The 22,883-nt window shown below is 39.6% G+C and overlaps 1 protein-coding gene across 2 annotated transcripts in view; it reads left to right on the top strand.

Moving 5' to 3' along the window:
- mllt3 (MLLT3, super elongation complex subunit) overlaps positions 1-22,883 on the top strand; it is a 69,476-nt gene that overhangs the window by 33,867 nt on the left and 12,726 nt on the right. The window contains exons 4-7 of one of the 2 annotated variants that reach the window (XM_023346337.1): positions 4,408-4,551; positions 8,156-8,194; positions 9,649-9,777; positions 16,131-16,694. In XM_023346337.1, coding sequence (XP_023202105.1) covers positions 4,408-4,551; positions 8,156-8,194; positions 9,649-9,777; positions 16,131-16,694 — 876 coding nt within the window. Of the gene's footprint in view, positions 1-4,407; positions 4,552-8,155; positions 8,204-9,648; positions 9,778-16,130; positions 16,695-22,883 lie in introns of both variants that reach the window. The other variant, XM_023346336.1, reaches the window with a different exon arrangement.

Genomic DNA, 22,883 nt, shown 5'->3' with positions numbered 1-22,883 from the left:
CCCAGGGTAAGATGAATAAGATGGTTTAATAATGAAAGTAGTCCAAAAATCCAAAAACATACAAAGTCCAGGCAGCACAAAGGAGCGGATGCAGAAGCTCACAGATAGTGACAACAGGTACTGGACAAACACGACGAGGACCCGACAAGGAACAAAGAACACAGGTGGGGTTAAATACACAGAGGGTAATCAAAGAGACAAGAAACACCTGGAAACAATCAAGAGGAGACAGGACAACACGGAGACTCAGAGAGACAGAAACTCAAAATAAACACAGCTGAGGAACAGATCCCGACAACACCTGCTCAAAGATAAATGTTCTTCAGAAAATATATATATTTTTTAACATTAGACCTGGAAAATATGTTAAATAACCCTAATAAACAAACAAAACAACTGAAACAACAATAATTAAAATGGAATATGAAGCCTCTGTAACAAAAATAGCATTTCAAAAAATATTAATCTTTCAGCTTTTTCAGGGTCCATTATTGAAAGAGGCAATATTTCAATAATTTATTGTTGATTGTGTATTTCTTTTTGACATTCAGTTTCTACCTCATATATCTTCCTTAGTGTGTATTAATTAACACATCATGTAATAAATCTGATCATAGATGCATACTTTGCAAATATTGAAAACAAATTCAAACCTGGAGTGTCTAACAGGTAGGGTTTATTTTTAAGCAACAAGGTTGTTGTGTGTTGCAGATTTCTGCCTAGCTCCCTCTTGAAAATGAGATCTAGATCTCAACAGGGTTTAGAATAGAATAGAATAGAATAGAATAGAATTACTTTATCCATCGCAGCAGGGAAATTATTTCGCAGTTACAGCAGCATAGAGACAAGACACACAACAACCACCACTGAGTAGCAATTGTAGACAAAATAAAAATAAAATATAACATGCTGTCAATATAAAAAGCAGCTTAGAGCAGTCCTTGCAAAGATTCAAAAAATGCAGATACAGTATGTATATGTAAATACCTGGTTATTTAAAAGAAAAAAATATTTAGCACCCTAATGAATATAGTTATTATTTGCATGCAGCTCCAATCAGAGTCAGCATTTACCATGGTGCTATATGTAATAGTTAGTGACAGGGAGAATAGGGGTGTGGGGCTCTGAATGGGGTTAAACCTTTTCAGATCCACTGGTCAGAACTTTGCTGCTGATTCCTGATCTCCAGATCTGGTAAAGCTTTTATCTGCCTATTCTGATTTGTCTTTAAGTACTATAATGTAGGAAGATATACACTGTCCCCATGAGGGATCAATGTGTATGAGAGAGTAGTTTTAACTATACTGTATATAAGATCAGCAAAGATGGACTCAGCTTTACCTGGGAGATGTGGAACATGCCCCTGAGGCTGGCCAGTTGACTGAGACAGACAGCAGTTGGGCTGATAACTGATTCAATGGTGTAGGGGCCGATGTATCTAGGAGCCAGCTTCTTGGAGAGGGATTGAAAGGGAATGTCACGAGAAGAAAGCCATATCTGCTGACCAGGGGAGTATCGAGGTGCTCGGATGCGCTTGCGGTTGGCGAAGCATTGGTTCTGTTCAGCTGTGCGTCGTAGGGCAGCCACAGCATCAGATCAGATGTGCCTGCAACAGCGGATGTGGTGACGGATGGAGGTGACTGAAATGTCTCTTTCATCTGCTGGAAAAAGTGGGGGTTGGTAGCCCAGTGTCACTTCGAACAGGGAGAGGCCGGTAGCTGTGGAGACATGCGAGTTGTGGGTGTATTCAACCCACGGGAGGAACTTACTCCAGTCTGACGGGTTGGTGGAGGTCAGACATCTGAGGATGGACTCCAGCTCCTGGTTCATGCACTCTGCTTGGCCGTTGGACTGGGGGTGGTGACCAGAAGTGAGTGAGAATTTAGCATTTAAAGCCCGACAGAACTGCTTCCACACCTGAGAAATAAAATCGGGACCGCGGTCAGACAGAACTTCAGTAGGGATGCCATGGAGGCGGAACACATGCTTAACCAGGACCTGGGCTGTCTGGAAGGCGGACAGGAGCTTTCTGAGTGGAAGAAGATGACATGCCTTAGAAAAGCAATCAATGACGGTGAGAATGACTGTCATACCTTGAGACTGTGGGAGGCCAGTGACGAAATCGAGGGGGATGTGTGACCAGGGTTTCTTAGGGATGTGAAGAGGCTGGAGGAGCCCTGCGGGAGGTTGGTGAGACGGCTTGCTATGGGCGCAGACGTGACAGGCGTTGACATATTCCTCAACATCCTTGTGTAGTGATGGCCACCAAAACCGGCGGAAGATGAGCAAAATGGTGAGGCTGACGGCAGGATGCGCCGGGCAGTGTGAAACCAGTGGATGAAACAAGCACGAACTTTGGAGGGGACATAAGTTCTGTCTGGTGGACCGTTACCAAGGTCAGGCTCTTCCTGAAGTGCTTGGTTGACCATGTCCACAATTTCCCAGTTCAGGTAACCTACAGTGCAACTGGGAAGTAGAATGGGAGCAGGTAGCTTCTCAGAACCGTCTGGAGAGTACTGGCGGGACAGGGCGTCGGCATTGGTGTTCTTAGAATCTGGGCGGTAGGAGATGGATAAGTTAAACCGGGAGAAAAACAGAGACCACCGAGACTGATGAGAGTTCAGACATTTAGCTGCTTGTACATAGGGGAGGTTCTTTATTCGGTCCAAACTAGTACTGGTTTCTCTGCGCCCTCCAGCCAGTGGTGCCATTCCTCTAAGGCAGTGTTTCCCAACCCTGGTCCTCAAGGCACACTGCCCTGCATGTTTTAGGTATTTCCTTGCTCCAGTCCAGCTGATTTCAATGGATGACTGATTAACAGGCATTTGTTGAACTGCAATCAGTTGAATCGGGCACATTAAAGCAGGGAAACCTCTAAAACATGTAGGACAGTGTGCCTTGAGGACCAGGGTTGGGAAACACTGCTCTAGGGCAAGCTTTATGGTGGGGAGTTCCCGGTCTCCGACGTCGTAATTTCTTTCTGCGGGTGATAACCTATGAGAAAAGAAGGGATATGGGTGGAGCTTAACATCGGTGCTGGACTGCTGGGAGAGGACAGTGCACCCCCCTGCGTCAGAGGCATCGACCTCTAAGATGAACTGTTTCTGATAATCAGGCTGTACTAGGACTGGGACCTTTGAGAACTTCATCTTAAGCTAGCTGAATACCTGTTCGGCCTCTGGAGTCCATGAGAAGGCTACTTTGGTTGACATCAGAGTGGTGAGGGGGGCAGCAATGAGGGTGTAGTTGCGGATAAACCTTCAATAGAAATTAGCGAAACCTAGGATCCTCTGCAGCTGCTTTCTAGAACCGGGGACAGGCTAGTCTACCACTGCTCTTATCCTTTCAGGGTCTGATCGAACCTGTCCACCTTCCATGATGTATCCTAGAAAGGACACTGAAGGCTTGTGAAATTCATACTTCTCCGCCTTAACAAAGAGACGATTCTCAAGGAGGCGCTGGAGAACAAGATGTACGTGTTTGTGGTGCTCCTCTGGGCTCCTAGAATAGATAAGTATGTCATCAAGGTAAACGAAGACAAATATGTTGAGAAAGTCACAGAGGACGTCTTTAATGAAGGCTTGAAACACTGCTGCTGAGTTACATAGTTCAAAAGGGGCAACCCGCCAGGGAGAGCAAGAGTTGGGCTTGGTTCGGGTGGCGATGGAGCAGTAGTAAGCCGGGGCTGCTGCGGGGCGGAGACCACTGTGGGGGTAGCTTGGAACAGGAGGGAGGAAGCCACGATCTGAGTGGAATCCTGAGTCGAAGCGTACCTAATAGGGCAGAACACAGAAGTAGGTGAGCTCTGAACTCAAAATGAAGATCTGAGACTCTGAGAGGCTGGAGTTACCACATTGGCAAACACTCTGGCATCGGAGAACTAGCAGCCAGCTCTTCTTATGTTCCACTGTTGGTGACAGAGGTTCCCAACAGTTACTGGATTTATTAACAGCTGGTAATATTAAGAGACAGTACCCAATGAAGCACATTCCAGTCTGGTTAAGAGCATTAATTATTATGAGAAAATATAGATTCATAATAATAAAAACAGTGATTGTTTTAGATTTCCTATATCTGCATGCCATCTTGTTGGTAAACTGTTCATCTGTCAGAAGGTTGACATCATTCTTGAAGAAATGTGACTTTTCACAGTGTTCTATATTACCCACTAGCCAGTGTTACTCAGAAAATAAAGGAAGTTACTTGAAAGACTTCAAATAGGAAATCTGATTTACTAAAACCTGCAACTGAAGAAAATAATGAAAATGAAAATCATTATCCAAGGTGATCTCACTGAATATACGCAAGAAGTGGCACATGTAGTGACATTTCTAGGCTGCTGCAACAGCAATATTAAGCTACTTTCTTTGTCTTTCTCCCTATATTGGTGGCTGGCACTTTTCTTAGGAAGAACCGAAGAAAGTTCGCTTTGATTATGACCTGTTCCTCCACCTCGAGGGTCATCCACCTGTCAATCATCTACGCTGTGAAAAGCTGACATTCAACAACCCAACAGAGGACTTTCGAAGGAAGCTGCTGAAGGCAGGAGGGGTGAGAGTATGATGGAGGCACTGTTTGTCTTATTCCACATATAAGAATTCACTTTTTTCAGATATTAATTATTATCGACAATTGTGATCAGTCCTACAGCTAAGAGTAACAAACCTAAAATTGTTGGAGACATACTAAAAAGGAGCCAAACTAAGAAAAAGTAGACAAAACAAACAAGAGTTTGGTTCCAGGTCACACTATCAGCACCTTAAGAATTTTTTTTTAAGTTTAAAAAAAACAACACCTAAGTGTGAATACAGCTGTCATCCATGCCTCTTTTTAGAGACAACTGAGGAAAAAGAAATAACAGGAATAACATGACTTTAAACTGCAGGAACATACAATAAATGTAAACGGTTCTGAAACCATAAATGTTTCAACCTCGCTTTACTTTGACATCTATAACTAAACTTAATGGATTCAGTGAGATATCAACCAGTAAGATTGATTCAAATTGGTCAATCTGATCAGTGTAAAATAAACAACTGCTGTTAGTGTTACAGATCTTCTATAAGTGTATTACAGAGAGTGTAATCTCTTCTGCCATCATCAACTGGCGTAGCAAATCTGAATATCGTATTTTCTGCACTATAAGGCGCACCTAAAAACCTTCAATTTTCTCAAAAGCTGAGAGTGCGCCTTATAATCTGGTGCGCCTTATATATGGACCGATATTGAGCCACAACAGGTCTCGCAACTACGGTAAGCAGCCCCCGACTTCATTTTCCCCCGTAGAAGAAGAAGCGCGTGGTGCACGCTGGATTTTGTGTAAAGACCCCAAAATGGCTCCTATTAAGAGACACGCTTACGACGCAGAGTTTAAGCTCAAGGCGATCAGTCACGCAGTAGAAGACGGGAGTAGAGCAGCAGCGAGAGAATTTAACATGAACGAATCAATGGTGCGGAAGTGGATATATATTGTGATTGCACTAACGTTTGATTTACCGTAACAGTATCAGACTGTTTTTACGTGTTTATTGAATCGAGGAAAAGTTCCCCTCCACTATATGTTATACCTTGCTGTTGTTAAAAGATAAACTGTGTCACGAAAATACCACATCACTTACTTTACCTCGGGGAAAATAATAAAACAGCTGTTTATTCATTCTGGGAATGAATGGAGTTTTCAGAACTCTGGTTTGTAATCTATTAATAAAGTTTGGCTGACCTATCTGACTATTTTGTTGACATTCCCTTTAGCGCAGTTCCATCTAAAGGATGCATAACGTAACCCCAGCCTCTACTGTAGCCTCTATTCTATGCGCCTTATAATGCTGTGAGCCTTATATATGAAAAACGTTTTAAAATAGGCCATTCATTGAAGGTGCGCCTTATAATGAGGTGCACCTTACAGTGCGGAAAATACTGTAATTTTCTAGAAAAACCTTGGTGCTTTGAACGTTGAATTTAAGTTATGATACTTCCCATATATTATATCAATTATTTCTAGCTATTGTAGGTTCTTGGGTTATAAACCAAACAAGTTTTAAAAAGAAAGCAATAAAGCAACTTAAAAAGTTATAATTTAAATAACACATAACTTGTATTGAGAGCCACTACAATAAATCAATGTTCAGGGTTTTCCCCAGAAAACATGCTAAGCCCGGTGGTCGGGGCTCCAAGGCTGCCTACCGGCGGTCCACTATGTTTTTGTATTAAAAGATATTAAGTAGACAGAAAAAGTAAAAATATTATTGGGTAATTACATGTTATGGGAAAACATTGCCAGTGAGATGCTATTTAAACCCACAACTAGTCTTAAAAACAACTAATCAAAGAATACAATTAAAATGAATACCAATTATTTGCACTTCTGTTTAATCCAAATTAAGTCAGTAGATCCATAAGGCCTAGCAGGCCTTTAAGGGACTCATAAATGCTAATATTTTAACACAGACCACAGATACATAAATGTAACATTTGTTTATTGGAATTATCAATTCTGCTGAATTAGATTTGATGGTTTCAGCATCCACAAATTAAAATATTTTAAATTGTTTAACATTTAAATGTAAGATTTTAAGGAGCTGGCAAGTTTACTCTGTAAAAGTTCAAAGAACAATATTCATAGTTAGATTGTTTTTTACCATAACAACAATATGATACTGTGAGTTTAATCTTTGAGTATGAACTCTGTTTGTTCACAAATACAAATTAGTTAACTGCATTATAACTGATTGTTTCTAGGTTGGCCACTTAAACTACTCCCTTCTCCCAGATTTCACTAAATCTAACACAGAGGCTGTTAGAGGTGCTGATGTTTTTAGCAACAATAGGAGCCCCTAAGCAAATTCTGCTCAAGGTCTCATACAGCCTAGGACCAGCCCTGCATGATGAGTTAAATCCGCTGCACTGCTCACAGAGATGCGCAAGTGCACCGGCACCGCGCTGAGGTAACTTCAGAGAAAAAGCAGCAGCAGGGCGGGAGGCAACACACAGAGGCACCAGCTGTGTTATTGGTCCGAGCGCTGCCAGCTTTAAATGCATAAAGTATAAACCTATAAATCATTTAGAAATAAATGTGCTCTGCAAGTCAAACTCTCAGACCAACAAAGATGCTTGGTTTTACGATAAAAAAAAAAATTATTTGCTTTTTTTATTCCCCAATTATAAATTTTTCTAAAATTAAAATCAAGCATCGCTTAGCCTGGCAGGGGGCCTAGTAAAGCATGGCTGCCAGGCTTATAATACGCTGGGGGAAACCCTGATGTTTATGAAGAATTTTATGAAGTGGGTTTACTCATTAAACTTTTTTTATTTAGAGCCTTACATTTTTGTAAAAGTGTTGTAGCATGGATTAGATCTGTGACACTGACCACAGGACTCCATGATTACAAACCAAACTCTTATCTAAACATATACATTTTAGTTTGTCTTTTGTGGGTCTTAAAAGTTCATTTAATGATGAAAACCACTCATTTGATGTGCATTGCCACTTATTCCTGCTGCAGATTGAACACATTAAAAATCTTCCATAGAGATATGGGCCTAATAAGGGACATTATTGTAATACTATTGCTATTAATGTGACTATTACAATACATACATAATACATTTTAGCTATGCAATTTCAACCACAATAATTACAAATTATTCAGTAAACTCTACACATTGGTTCTATCTCCACACTTTACGTTAAATTTCACTGTACATTTTATGGAATTTCCTCCTTTGCATATAAACTATGTGCACAATAATTACGCAAGTTGTAATTTTGAGGATTCATTTCATTGTTGAACAACTACAGCACTCTGTCAATCCAAAATGTTAATAAGCTCTCAAACCTGAATATTTAACAAAGTAAAGGTGAGATTTTGGCTTTCTTAGGACTGCATGTCCTAAGAAATGTGCATGAATATTGGGCAACTATTAGTGTGCAGAATTATTATGCGCACTAATTATTATGTACCTTTTACTCTTCATGTAAAAGTTACTATGTTAGGTAGAGTTTATATAAAAAGGCCATTGCTGTATTTAACTATGCTCTAAATGGATAACACTCACATTGTTTTATCTTTTTTGTTTGTCAATAATCAGTTAATATTAATTCCTGTAACCAAAGTATTTCTTACACGTTTGTGAAATTTTCTTTCTATGTTTATAGGCACGGGATCCTCACAAGCGAGGGTCAGAAGAATCAAAAGTAAGAAAAGTGAGAGGAAGGGAGCAGAGGGCGGGGCAATACATAAGCAACTAATCAGAAGGAATACTGTAATGGATTGTTAATAAACAATTTTTGTGTCTTGACACATTGCTTTTATCCTGACAGGTATGTTGGTAGTTCGTTTTCAAAATTTAAAAGGCAATACTGTTCTGACTTGTCACTTTCTTACATTGCTGTGATAAGAGAAGAAATCTATAAATATAATGCTGCACTTGACTGTATGGCTAGCTCGCTGTTACTGTCTCTTACTCTGCAGTTGTGGAGTCACAATGTCTGGGATCGTGAGCGCCCCCTGCCATAAGGCAAGAAAACTGCCTGCCTCACCTCAAATTTGTTCTCTGCCGTTTATGGTCGCTCCTCAGCACACGAAACACGTTACACACACAGTTGGTGACAAAAAACACTGTACATTATATACATAAGCTAAATTATGGAAAATCAGTTTGTACATTAAATGTTTTTTAGCCATTTTATTGGCAACGTAAAAACAGGAGGAACATGCTCCCATAGAATGGCAGTCAGCGCAGTTAGTGAGAGGTTGTGCAGTCGAAGGTGAGGCTCAGCTCCCTGTTGCCTCACCAGCTGCGCTTCCAAGCATTTGAATGGGAAAATGCGAAAATTCAGCGATTTTGAAGAAAAAATAATCAGAATTGGTTAAGTTGAATGAATGAAAAATAGGTACTTTATAGTAAAGTACAAGGTGAATATAGAAATACAAATTATATTATCATTATATTATTTTTCTGTGATGAGCCTCACTTGCCTCCCCTGACCGCACGTCACTGATACATATATATATATATATCAGGGGTGCCCAAAGTTGGTCCTCGAGGACCGGCACTTGACTGTATGGTCCTCGAGGGGACTGTATGGCCCGTGGAGGGCCATACAGTCAAGGACCATATATATACAGTATATATACCAGTTAAAAATCAGGTTGGATGATATATGCAACAATTAGAACAGGGCCTTGCTAACGATTCCCTGCAACTGCATCTCCAACTATCTGACCACTTTATATTCTGCAGATCTAGAAAAGGACAGCAGAGCATACATTGAATGGGTGCTAGTGCTTTCTGGTTGTTCGGTATGTTTAATTAATTTTTTTGCAAGCTTGAATTACAGGTGCTTTTAACTTCTTTCTTCTACTCCCAACTTTTTCAGAGTTTAAGTAAAGTCCTACCAATAATGTTACAGATGGAAAGTTGTAGTTTCTTTGAAATTACCTCCTAGCTTTTTGTTTTATTTTATATCTGTGTAGAACTTTTGTGCAAACATAAAATTATGCGGAAATAATAAATTCAGATATAATCAAGACATTTACTGAAAGATTTACTTATTTAAGTCAAATGTTATCTGAACAGATAAATGAGGAGTGCCTCTCCAAGTCATACTTCATAGCCAAAATATTCAGTTATGTTTTCTTCTGGCAGGTGATGGTAATGCAGGAAGGATCAACCTTTCTGTTCAGCCAGCACCTCAAGCTGCCAACACTTCCCAACAACTCACTGACGTCTTTGTCCTCCGATCCAAAGAGGAGCAAGAGCTTCCACGCTTCAAAGGTGACTATTCCAGGTGCACTACATCACTGAATGGTTTTCTCTAGTGCCATCTGCCCTGATCACACAGCGCTCATATCGATTCACCTTTAAAGACTTTAAACTTTATGTATTTGGGCAGTATAAAGTATTTTCCAGGCACATACTATAATGTATAGTATAATATCTTCAGTTGTTATAAAAATACTGTACAAATCAAATATAAGTTAAAGAAACTTTTATTTTGTAATTGAATGCCTTGAAATTGGGCCTCTAATAAAATTGGGCCTTTAGGGTCACAACATCACTCCTCTATTAACACTATAACAATGTTTTTACCAGTGGTGCACTAAGAAATAATTCAGCATATGTGCAGTTTCACCAGGTGTTTGTCAATTGCTGCTGGCTAGTCTGAAGGAGCTGAGTGGGGTAGTCATGAGGGAGGGTTGCTCTGTGAGGTGGAATCTCTGAGGCTTGGAAGCTGCAGCTCAGAGAAGGAGCTGGGCCTTCAAGGCGGCACTAGGTCCACCAAGGCGTTTTGCACAGCTGAATGGTTGCCATGGAGATCAAAGGATTTCTCAAAAATGCATGAAAGAATCAAGGCATCACTCCAGGTATGTTTTTGATACATGATTAACTTTATAACATGATAGTTATGAAGTCAATTTTACGTAATACTGCCCCTTTAAACTACCAAAAACTATTTCAAAGACCTCATCTGTGTCTAATGCAAAGTGTCCTGTGGCTGCCTGTCATAAGAACTTGCTTCCTGAGTCAGACTTGTTGTGATCTAACAGCCGATTGCTGCTGCTGTCCCACTGTTTCCTATCTTGTTTGCAGAGTTTTGGAAAGGCAAATACATGCCTATCATACTCCTGACAGATTTACACATTCAGGTACCAATAAATTTGTCACTTTATATCCATCAAAAATATGCCATGAAAGAAAATTACATTTCTTTTGTCTGGATGATGGTAGTATTTTCCTGTCATCCAGACAGACTCAAAACAACATATGGCAAAAGCGTATCTTTGATCGGCCAACCAGTAACGGGAGTGGCCTGCAAAATCAACAGCACTCCTTAGTCAGCAGCCTTTTTTTGATTTCTTTGGGTCCTGTCGGGGTAAGAGGGCTCTCCTTGCCCAGTCTTCTCATCGAGAAAATTTTATCCTTGTGTTGAGTGTTGTGTTGTGAGTGTGTGTTGTGTTACCAGCTGACCAGATCCATGATTTGATTTGTAATTTGGAAAATTTGCAAAGAGAGGCTCGAAAAGAGTAGCCTGAATGGACACATGGGTAAAAAGCAAGGCCAGATGAGGGAGAGCATGCAAGAAGAAAAAAGCATCTGCCTTCACAGAGAGCAGATTGACACTATTTTAGTCATTTTGATTATTCAAATAGAAAATTCTCAGGTGGTCTTAGTTGGCCTCCTTTAAGCTTGGGTAGTAGTCTAGTATCACAAGTTAAATACAACAACTGCAATTTGTTTTTAATAGGATATTCAAAAACTTTAGTGTGAATTTATTTTCTATGTCTCTCGGCTGGCCTGGGAACGCCTTGGGATTCCCCTTGGAGGAGCTGGAGCAAGTGGCTGGGGAGAGGGAAGTCTGGGCCTGAAGCTGCTACCCCCGCAACCTGACCCCGGATAAAGCAGAAGAAAATGGATGGATGGATGGATGGATGGATGGATGGATGGATGGATGGTGTGAATTTAAGGCTCAGGGGCAGTTTGTTTTTGCCAAATGAAATCATAATTTTGTACAACAGGGGGTTGGTGTGTATGTGAGTGATGACCAAGGCGTACCCTACATGTAAGCTAGCATTCAGTCAGAAATACAATGAAATAACAGAAATGATGATGCCCCATGGAATTAACAATGAAAATGTCTTGGGATGTGTAATAATAAAGATAATGGTGATAATTATACTGAATTTTAAAAAAAAAACATTGAAAAAGTTACAAGGGTTACAATGGGAAAAAATTCCAAGACATAAAAATATTAGCCTTACATAAAATTTGTTTTATGTTTTTTTGTGCATGAAAGAATTGCCTTTATAGTATTTGTTTTCAAATAATGCTGAGTAGGCTTGGTGTCCTACTAAGCTTTATTTTTAGCTTGCCATAAAGTTACTGTTTGCAGATGTTACAGCTCACAGGGATTGTCTTGTAATTTAAGTGAAACATGGCTTTGCCAAAATGGATGTATTATCATTGTATGTAACCAAAGAAATAACACTTGCTTATCGCATTCCTTGAGTGAGGAATTACTGATTTCTTTGTGCACCATGAGAATATAAGAATTTCTGATTCTGAATTTAAGCCATATTTTTTGAAATTCAGTAAGAAATAAGGGCGCTACGACACTTTTGTGACAATCTTCCACATCCTGCTTCGGAACAGTATAGCTCAATCCACAGTAATGGCACCACACTGGCTGTAGCTTCTGTTAGGCGATGTCCAAAATGGAGAAATCTGATACCACACAATATTAATGTTTACATATTGTGAAGAAGGAAGTTGTACTTGTTTTCTTCAGAGGTTTTGTTCCCATTCCCTTCTGTAGTTCTTGGTACAGCACCACCACAGGCGATGGGGGGTGACAAATTTTTCAGTTAGGCTGGGTTGTTTTGACAGTGCAGTGTGAAAGCGAACTACACCAGCTGAAAATGTAACAAATGTTGCAATTTTGGTCTCTATTTGAACCTAGTCTACCAGAGCATGAGGTGTGAAAACCCCCTTTGTCATGGGATTTGTATAGGGTCACTCTACTCATCTCTTTAATATTGATAGCCAAGAGACACTAAGTGCTGTTGCCAGAGCTTTTTGATGTCAGGCAGCTGAGGAGGGGAAGCAGGTTAACTGCAGTGCAGGAGTGCACTGAAGTTATGAATGGGTTCTACTGAGGACCCCTGGGGTCATTAGCCGATACACAAAATGAAAGGTCTTAGTGGTGATTGGCCAGGGCTGTAACACAACCCGTCGTCTAGACAACTTTAATGGGTTTACTGCGTTGGTGAAATATTGACAACAGGGCTGGAGGTTAGACCCGAGGACAAATGGCCCCTGTCATTGAAACCACAGCATTTCCTCCTTGCTCCTCATTGCCTCTTTCTACACTTTTAAAGTCTAGCTGTTGAAAAGACTCCCTCATCCCAATGAACAGCTCTGCTCAAAAGAAATTGTGAGTTTGCTCTCACTGATAACTACTGAGGAAACCCGTTTGATTCTCCCTCAAGAATGGTGCTCTTTTCACAGATGGTAATGCCAAACGGCAGGGCGGCATGTATGTTTTCTCTTGTATGAAAGGCACAGGGTTAATCTTCTACTGACCTGGCCACCAGGTTTTTGCTAGCTTTGTTCTTCAGATAGATTCAAGTCCTTTTAGTACAAAATAAGTCAACCAGACAGTTGTTCTATGGCGGTGGGTTTTGCTAGACATCTGGTTTAAATATTGAATGACAAAAAGTATCTGCGTTTTTTTTCTCAACATTCAGCTATATTTACAGCTCTTTTGTTGGAAACTCTTATGATCACAGTTGTGGAAGCTCGTCCAAACATCAGCCCCTCATTACGTTTGCCCACTGACCTATGGAGGGATTTCCTACTTCCTTGTGTCTGAATAATTTGGGCTTTGGTTTTCTTTTTGGGCTTTTTGAACTGACTTAGGGTTATTTTGTATTTTTTCTTAGAAGGTTTTCATGTCGTAAATTACATGCTTTTTTCCCAAAGGTTCTTAACTCCAAAATAACATGACACCAATATACAGTTATGATCAAAACTGATGACAATTTAATGACAGACTTAGATTTAAAGTTGTTTTCTTTCAACCAAGAAGTTTACTTCCTCAGGGCTATCATTTTGAAAAAAAAAAGTTAGCTTACATTTAATATCTAACATTATTCATACCCTTCTCAATAATCAATGGAAAAACCTCAACTGGCATTAAAGCCACTCAAATGTTTCTTATAGTGCTTCTGTTGCCAAGCTCTTTGCATGTCTCCCCTGGAATATTTAACTATTCAGCCATTGTAATGAGCTCTAATCTTTGAGGTTAGATGGGCTCTTTGCCATCACCCCAATCTTTAGCTGCCACCAGCTGAAGATAGTGGGAGCTAAGGATAGCTTCCTACATCCTTGGGCCACTGTTCTGACTGCGGCCCAACCACAGTCAGACCTTCAAAGCTTTAATAATATTAAACATATTGTGTTTGTGTGCTAACCAGTTTTTTTAATGCCATTTAGCTTTGAGTTTTGAATGACTGAAATGTCCAGTGTTATCCAAGCTAAAGTTTTTCTGCAAATTTTTGACAATCTTAATGTTATCTTCTTTGTTCATAATCATGATGCTATTTACTTTGATTAGGTTGCCTTTATCATTCTCTCCAAAACACCTAAAAAGTATTTTGGTCCCACCTCCATGCTTGGGAGTGTGGATAGTGCTCATCAAAATGTCCTTCTAAAGTTATCAAGTACCACTGAAAGAATAACAAATTAACCATATCATTCTAGACTTTGTGAAGATAGGTGCCCAACTAGCTCACCAAACATGTTGATCCATTCGAATTGTGGGAAATGAAGAAATTTGTCTTGTGAAATGTAGGCAATCAAAGGAAACACAAATAATATATGTTTGTATACACGAACCATGACTATATTTGTTATTTTTGCTTGAAAGCCATACATTGTTCACCTTCCAGCTAGGTGCCTAGTGGAGACATACAGTAGTCTATTTGTCACTGCACTGGGTACCATATTAGGTATAATATTTAAAGTGTTATTGACATGCATAGCATGTCAATAATACATTTGACCGGTTTGATGGAGTCATCCCTGCCCTTAAGACCCAGGTATGATGTATATTTTTAGTGGCTTAGATGCTAAAGCTCAAGGAGAGTGATTGAGACATTTGTAATTGTAAAAAAGGAAAGGTGTTAAGGAAATTTATGTAAATCAGAATCAATATCATTAAAATTTTCAGCAAATATTTTTCCTGATAAAGTCCAAGGATTGTGTTAAGGATCATCCATGTCATGATGAGGATTTAACAGGAGCTTTTGAATATGCTTAAAGTGGAAGGGCCATCTTAGAACATACCCAGAAAATTAAAGATTCCACATATAAAAGTAGACAACCTTAGACAAAACCAAGGCTGTATAGAATGTCATACTAAGCATTTGATGGATCATTTGCACCATCACTTTCAGTTCGTAGTATTGATTCAACAAGATACCATCCATTAAGCCCAGGTTCCTGAAGACATACGGCCATACTGTGTTCAGTATTGAAAAACAAACAAATACCCAAAGACATTAAAAATGTGCTATTGGGGCACTTGAAGGCACCTCAAGGCATCAAATACACAACAGATCCCAATAGAACATTATGCTAAACAGTAAGAGCTACTCCACACAAAGCCGGATGTCTGGGAAAGCTAATTTTTATGCATTTTGGCCTTTCATCCACACAAAAACTCAGTTTAATATCACAAAAAATGAATAATTTATGAAACCAAAATGAAGATTTGAAAGAAATTTGTATTTTTGTTTTTTCGGTGTACATTGGAAAACAGAGATCTAGGGACCGCTTCTGTAACTGCCTCCTGGTGCCATGTTTATTTCGAAGCAGGAAATCATAGTTGTTTTGAAGCAATCTGATTGGCTGACATAGGTTTTAGTGTAAAGCTAAAACCTATGCCCCCCATAGGTTTGTCATGTATAAAACAGTGCTATTTGTGAGGATAAAAACTTCATGTGGATAAAAACGTTTCTGAAACTGACCTTGTATTATTTTTTTATACAATATAGCGGAGATAATAGATTTTTATGAAGATCCAACTACATGTATACAAGGCCTAATGATGATTTAAGATTTGATTGAGCTGCATAAATACTTCTGAGCAAAAAATAAGAAGCAAGCCTAACCAGATATGTGTGCCCAGAAATTTTAATTTTTGGTGCAGTACTGAATAATCCAAAGTGTGAGAGGTCAGAGATCATTTAAATCTGGTTCACCTAAAAGTGCAGATTCTTTTGAGTAAGTCATTTAGCACTCTTACTCAACAAAAAACAGATTAAAATTTGTCCAAGATGTTCGTCATCTGAACTATAGTGTGTCACAACCCTTTTAAGAACTTTAGCAATAACAGGAAGTTCAGAGATGGGTAGCCTTGCTAAGAACTGGTTAGTTTAAAATGTTTGCTTTTTTAGATGAAAGCAGGTGGTAAACATTTCAGTAACCTGATCCAAATACAGTGAACAGTTTACTGAGCAGAAAAAATTAGGAGATTCCCAGAAACCAAATTTGCAACAAGAAGCAGCTTAGTTTCTTAATTTTCCTTCATGTTTATTGAAGATGTTGTCTTTTGTTTTTTTCTGTAGGATTGCTTCAAAGGAGGTAAAACTGACCTCCTCACAACAGCCACAACCACTAGCACTAACAGCAGCAACTTTTCCAAACTCCACAAACCCTCCAAGGACCACACAGACAAGCCTTTAAAAAACTTGAAAGAGCCCAAAAGTGCCTTTAGAGACTCTGGCTGGGAATCCTCAAAAGTCCCCAAAGAATCTTCAAGGAAACCCAAAGAGAATCAGCCACTGAGAGATAGCAATCCTAAGATGGGTTTTAAGGAACCCAAGTCTTTGTCCAAGGAGCATCGAAGTGAGGGACTGACCCATAGATCAGGCTTAAACAAGCGCCTTTCTGTGTTGGACAGTGATGATCTTATGACCAAAAAACGCAGAAAGGGGTATCTGGAATCATCGGTAAAGCAGACATCAGGTTCAGACTCTCATTATTCCGACAAGAAAAAGTCACAGATGGCAGCAACTAAACTACACCCAGAACTGGGTGAAGCAGAGCGCAAGAAAGTGTCCAGGCTTCCACCGTTCCAGGAGTTGGTGGACCCCAACGACTCTGATATGGAAGATCAGACCAAGTCAGATGTAAGTTGAGCACATTACCTCTCCATTCTTTGGTGTAAGAGTTTTAAGAAGCAAATGAGTTAACAGGCAAATGTTACTGGTGTGTCTTGTGGGAAACACCATCCATTTCCAGTGAAACTTCAGAGGGGGGAAATGTTGGTGGCCAGTCCTTCCTTGGTGTGGAGTACCATAAAATCAAAGAACCAGCAGGAAGAGAGTCTTTAATGGTGGTCTGGCAAGCTGTTGGGGGCTGGGTGAAGGGGTGGACACCTAATAAACTGAGGTAGGAGTTCAGCTGTATGTGTGGCCAACAGAATAGAATAGAATAGAATTACTTTATTCATCCCAGCAGGGAAATTATTTTGAAATGATCAAAGCTGTGAAGAATAGTTAGAAGATGCATTTTGCAGTTGCCTTTATGACCAAAACAGCATCATTTCACCTCACCAATGCTTAAAATGTAGGAACACTGCTTATTTACAGGAAAGAAAAACTTCCTGTAAGTGCCACTGCAGGGAAAAACTTCCCTGGAGTGGCTATTTTCATTAGTAGAGATATTTGACTGGGTTGCCTGGTCCACACACATTTGGTGGAGAACCTCCCCATAAAGAAAGACGGTAATGAAGGCAAATAGCAGACAAGAAAAATTTATGGTTTTACTACACCTGAGGAGAAAAAAAAGAGATGCTGCCATGAATGGCAAAGAGTTTGACTTTAATCTTTGTGAGAGAGGGAAAAGGGTGAGTATGTGTGGTGAAAGTCTGAATCCCACTGTTTTGAATAGTTTTCTTTAATGCACTGCTGTTTTTATTTCTATTTTTAAATGTTTGTGTAAAAGTGTAAAAAAGTAAAAGTGTCTTTTGTGCATGCTTCTGTGGAGAAGCAGCTTACTGAGAAGGGGTGTTATTAACAATTATGATCCGAACCATCTTTGTCTGTGCTGTATGGACAAACCCTTTCAACTTTTATCATACAGGGAATGGGAATGATAAGAGCTGTAAAAGGGAATATAGGGTGACAAGTGCCAGGTGTTTGATTCTCCCCAAGCAACCAACCCCAGTGGCCGAGCACCAGGCCAACAGACTGCTGCTCTCATTTATTTGTGTGATCTCTGTGTTTTCCTCTGAGCAGTGTGCCTGAAAACACATAGCAGAGGAAATGTGGAGTTGGTGATGATGACAAGAGAAAGCAGAGTGTCTTACATGAAAATCATGTTTAGAGCACCCTGCATGTGGGAGTGGACCGGGTGACATCGCCTACAGTTTGCATAAAGCAGAGTGGAGGAGTCAAAGAGATTTACATCCTGGGTGAATTGGTGTTAGATGGCTTTTTTAGACTTCATATTCCACACAGTTTTGATCTGGTCACATTTAATTTTTAGATGGTTATCAACCTGCAGATTAGTTTGGTGGAATTCTATTTTTTAATAGATGGTTTTGGAAGTAACATGACAAATATCTGAGAAAAAGTAGAAATACCGGTACACAAAAATGAAAATATTTCATCTTTTTTTATTTACGTTTTTAAAGTCTTTTAACATTCTTTTTCTGAAAACACTAAGAAAACTTTTAACGTTTCACATGTCACATATTGAGTTCAACAGGCACGTGCAGAGGGGGGGGCGAAGGGGGCTTGAGCCCCTGCCCCTTTTATCCTTGATGCCCCTAGTGCTCTTTTTGAGTTTTTTGTTTTTTTCAAAAAAAATTTTTTATTATTTTTATTTTTAATCTGTATGTCAGAAGACCTGTTTGTGCCCCTCAGCAATAATATTTAGCTAAATATAATAATTTAGTAAAAATAAACTAGTCTGGCTGCACTCAGTCTAATAATGACTCTCAGAGCCTCCATGTTGTTCAGACTCCGGGTCCATGGTGAGGAGGAGGAGGAGGAGGAGGAGGAGGAGGGGGCGGATCTGTGTCCTCTAACTATCAAATTATGGGCAAGAATATATTTTCATACACTGGTTTGTGAATAAAAACGTAGGTCTGATGTTGACGTTAGAAAAACTGTTTCTGTTTATATTTTTATAATCGTCTTTGCAATAGCGGGACAAAACCCGCCTTGCCCCTAAACTCAGAAATGCTTTGGCTGCAGAGAAAACTTCTGACTTTAACTTCATCAGTCTGCTAAATGCCCGGTTCGCTACAGGCAGCTTGAGTCGGTCCACTGACAGATATAAAGAATGTCTGTCTTTATATCAGACATCCTGATATAAGACACGGTACCGACTGTCACCGCGAGTCGCAACGCAGCTCAAAGCCCCAGTACCACCTGGTACCACCTGCTCTCTGTTCGCTCTGCTTCTCCTTAACGTTTCTACCAGGCGGTTTAAAGCCGCTGCTGGCGGGATCTGGGCTGGAGGTTCACGGCTGTAAATAGAAGTTATTGCAGAACCTCAAGTGTTAAAGGAAGATTCGGCCCATTTAGTGTTCACAAAATAAACATCAGAGAAAATATTGTAGCAATAATTAGAACCGCAGCAAAAAGCCAAACATGCCACAATTAAATGAACCAAAATGTCTCCAAAGCATCAGCGGACTGGCATAGGGACCACCGGGGGATTAAAGGTAGATTCCAGGTAGATTCCAGAGATGCGCATCGCAGCAGCTGTTCCTCCAGGGCCGGCCCAAGGTAATATGGGGCCTTAGACAGAACTCCCCTCCCCCCGAAACCCGTCCTACTAAGAACCTCAGCATCGCTAACATGTTTAAATACAGATAAGGTGAAGTCTGTGAGAGGGAGACCAGGTTTATTGGCAGAGTTTAAAATCAATCACTGATTATTGGTTATTTGATGTGACATATTTGTGAACAAACCCAATTCAAACACAAAGATTACACCATGTTGTAGCCATGGTAACACAACAATCAAACTATCAAGGTGATTCTTTAAACTGTTACAAAGTAAACTTCCTAATTAAATCCTAAATGTACTATTTATTTTTCTCAGCTGAATGCATTAAATAAAATGTAATAACATTGTCATTCTCTATAAATGATGCTACAGGTTTAGATCTATGGTCTACAGTATGTTACAATTAAACCATTTCTAGGGGCCCCTGAGTGTCTGGAGGCCCCTGAATGTCTGGAGGCCCCTGAATGTCTGGAATCCCCTGAATGGACCCTACCAGCAGCTACTGAGTTTTCTTTGCCTTGATATTCCAGTCTTATAATTTTAGGTCTTAGAAGTGCTAACATCAAACTATTATATAGAGTTAACGACTTTTTTTAAATCTATAAATCAGTCTGCAGCCAGATTGTTCTAGAGGTTAAATAGATATTATTAGGGTTTAATTAGTTAAATGGCAGCAAATTAGCTTATTTCCTAACTTTATAACCAGAGACCTTCTCTCCTCTGGTCTGTTTAACAGCTACAGTCTCAGATCAACTCAGCCCTCCAGGACTGTCAGCAGCAGAAACAGCAACTTTATACCTGTTGGGGAAAATATAGACTATATTTGCTTTGCATTTCCCAGCATGATGGCAATGATATAGTAGGATCCAATTAGATTCTTGATTAATATGGGTTGTTGCTATGTTGTTGTACAGAGTTTTTATTCAATGTGCCCCTTTTTTAAATTTGAGCCCCTGCCCCTCCAAAGGTCTCTGCACGGCCCTGGAGTTCAAGTCTGAAAATCAAGCTTTACTGAAGTCAGTAAAACAAACACATCAGGCCTGACTTAGTTTTACACTCTGCTAGTACAAGCCTTGAGGTCTGGGACTCATGTCTCATAATCAGTCTTTATTTCAAGTACTTATATATGGAGGTAAATTGTTATCAGACTTCTAAAAGGAATCAGATAGAGCCGCACAATTTATGAGAAATTTATCAAAAAAAATTTTGTTTGCAATAAGCCTTTCATGTTCTCTGTGTTTGTAATATACAGTATTTGATGGAACTTGTTTAATGCAGCACAAAATGCTTAATAATCTTGAGATGGAAAATAATCTCAAGATTATGAGATTGTTTATAATCTCATACTCTTGAGTTCGACCAGTCTGACTCATAGTCGGACCGGTCTGGTCCGACCCGACGGACCAGTACCCGACCAGTGGTACCACCTTGCTGGCGTCTGACTGGAAGTGGAGCTCTGTGTCTGTTACTGATGCACCCACTGGACCATCTATCTGGTCTGTCAAGAGTCAGTCTTGTTTCATCCATAAAACCTTTGAAAAATCTGTCTTCAGATATTTCTCTGCCCAGTCTTGAGGCTTTAGCTGAAATCTGGTTCATTGGTGGTCAAGTCTCAGCCTTCCTGATCTTGGCCATGTCTCTTAGCTCTGAATATCCAACCCATTCTCACTCCCAACTTGTCATATATTGACGCATCGGACGGTCCGTCCTCGTCACATATTGACGCACAGGGTACCCCTTTTGCGTCAATATGTGACGCGAGGGGTTTTACCCTATGCCTTACCATAATTTTTGCCCTAAACCTAACCAAATCGTCGGGTTTTGAAGGTTCGGCAGCGGTTTCTAGAACCCTTCGCGTCAATAATCCACGTAAAATATGTGACCTACCCAAATCGTTAACATGTAACGCTGAAGGACCCTGCTCAAGTCGTCAATATGTGACGCATGGTCAGAAATCAAGAGTCATTTAAGTCTCTTTTGGCATACCTGTCAAGTCTCCCTTTTTGGCTGTTAAACCACCGTACTTTACTCCTGTAAATTGGACATTTTTTACCTTAAATTTCTGTATTATAGTAATTATGTTGCCAGCCCCCTCACCTCCTCCCACTCTGATGGTAGCAGTAAACTGCTACAAATTTCCCCTATTCTCCGATTCAAAACCAATTTTTCCCTAAAGAAAAGAATCTGCCTAATAATTATGTACACTTTGATTTAAGGTGTTGAAATCCATAGGCCACACCCACCTCATTAAATAGATACACATCACTTGCTGTGATTAAATCCATTAAGCAATCAAGTTGATCCACCTTGAAATGAGAAAATATGCCTAAAAATGATAAAATGGACAATATACTTCCTTGCCTAATAAGTGTGCACACTGTGCAAATTACATAGATACACAGTGTGAAATATTTCAAGCCTTTTTTTCTTGTCACTTTGATTAAGGCATACAGATAATAAAAACACAAAATTCTGTGTTTCAGAAAATTTGAATATAGTAAAAAAATTCAAGTACATGAAAAGTTGAGTGGAAGGTAAAAGCAGCCCACTCCTTGTGACACTTCCTTTATTCCTTAAAAGAATTTCTAAATCTTTGTTGCTAGTGCACCTTTTCTTACCACACTTTCCTTCTGCACAACTTTCTGTTCAGTTGCTTTTTTGTTTACAATATTCTAATTTTCTGAGACCCTGAATTTTGGCTTTTCATTCTCTGTATTTGGTAATCATCAAAACTACAAGCAATGAAGGCTTAAAATACACTGCTCAAAAAAATAAAGGGAACACTTAAACAGGTGTTTAACACTTAAAGTGTTCCCTTTATTTTTTTGAGCAGTATATTTTACTCCATTAAAAAAAGCTATATAATGAGTTTCTGTGTTCTGAGGTGAATGACAAAGTATATTGACCTTTTTCCCAATTTTTTTTATATACTCATATGATACAATTGCATTTCTTTTTAAATATCCAACTTATTGCCGTCACTGAGGGAAGAGGTCTGATTCATCTCAGCAGACTGATATTCAACTTTTTATAGTCTGTAAAGAGAACCCCTTTAAGGGGCTGGAGTGGACCAGGACAAAAGCCCTAAAAAGGAGTGGTACTAAGATTTATGGCACATTGAAGAAGCTATCCCATAAACCAGCGGACCAGCTGTGTGTCGTTTGTTGTCAGGAGGTAATGACCACTGAAGCTTTTTAAGAGCACTGTGCTCTTTTTCTTTCATGTTTCTGCTGGAGATCACTGTTCGCTTTGTCTTCTTGGACAGCTGTGGTTTACAGTGACACTCCCACATGAATTAGAGTTTGCACACTTGGATCCAAATCTATTTTGAAAAATTGGAGGCTTGAGTATGGTTCAGTATGTAGTACATATTTACTTATTTTTGACTATTAAAAAAATAAGTATATAGATTTTATAGTATTATGTACTTCACTCCAGATTTGATATCTGTATTAGTGCTGTATAAGCATTGTCCTCTTGTTGTTATTGTTTAGCAAGATGACGGCGCCCAAAATGGCTGCGGCTGCATGGGCTCTCGACAACTTGCGAGTATTTGAGCAAAATACGCTGCCTAAA

This window comes from Xiphophorus maculatus, chromosome 14 (assembly GCF_002775205.1).
Source record: "Xiphophorus maculatus strain JP 163 A chromosome 14, X_maculatus-5.0-male, whole genome shotgun sequence".
NCBI lineage: Eukaryota > Metazoa > Chordata > Actinopteri > Cyprinodontiformes > Poeciliidae > Xiphophorus > Xiphophorus maculatus.
This window is presented reverse-complemented; position numbering and strand designations above follow the sequence as displayed.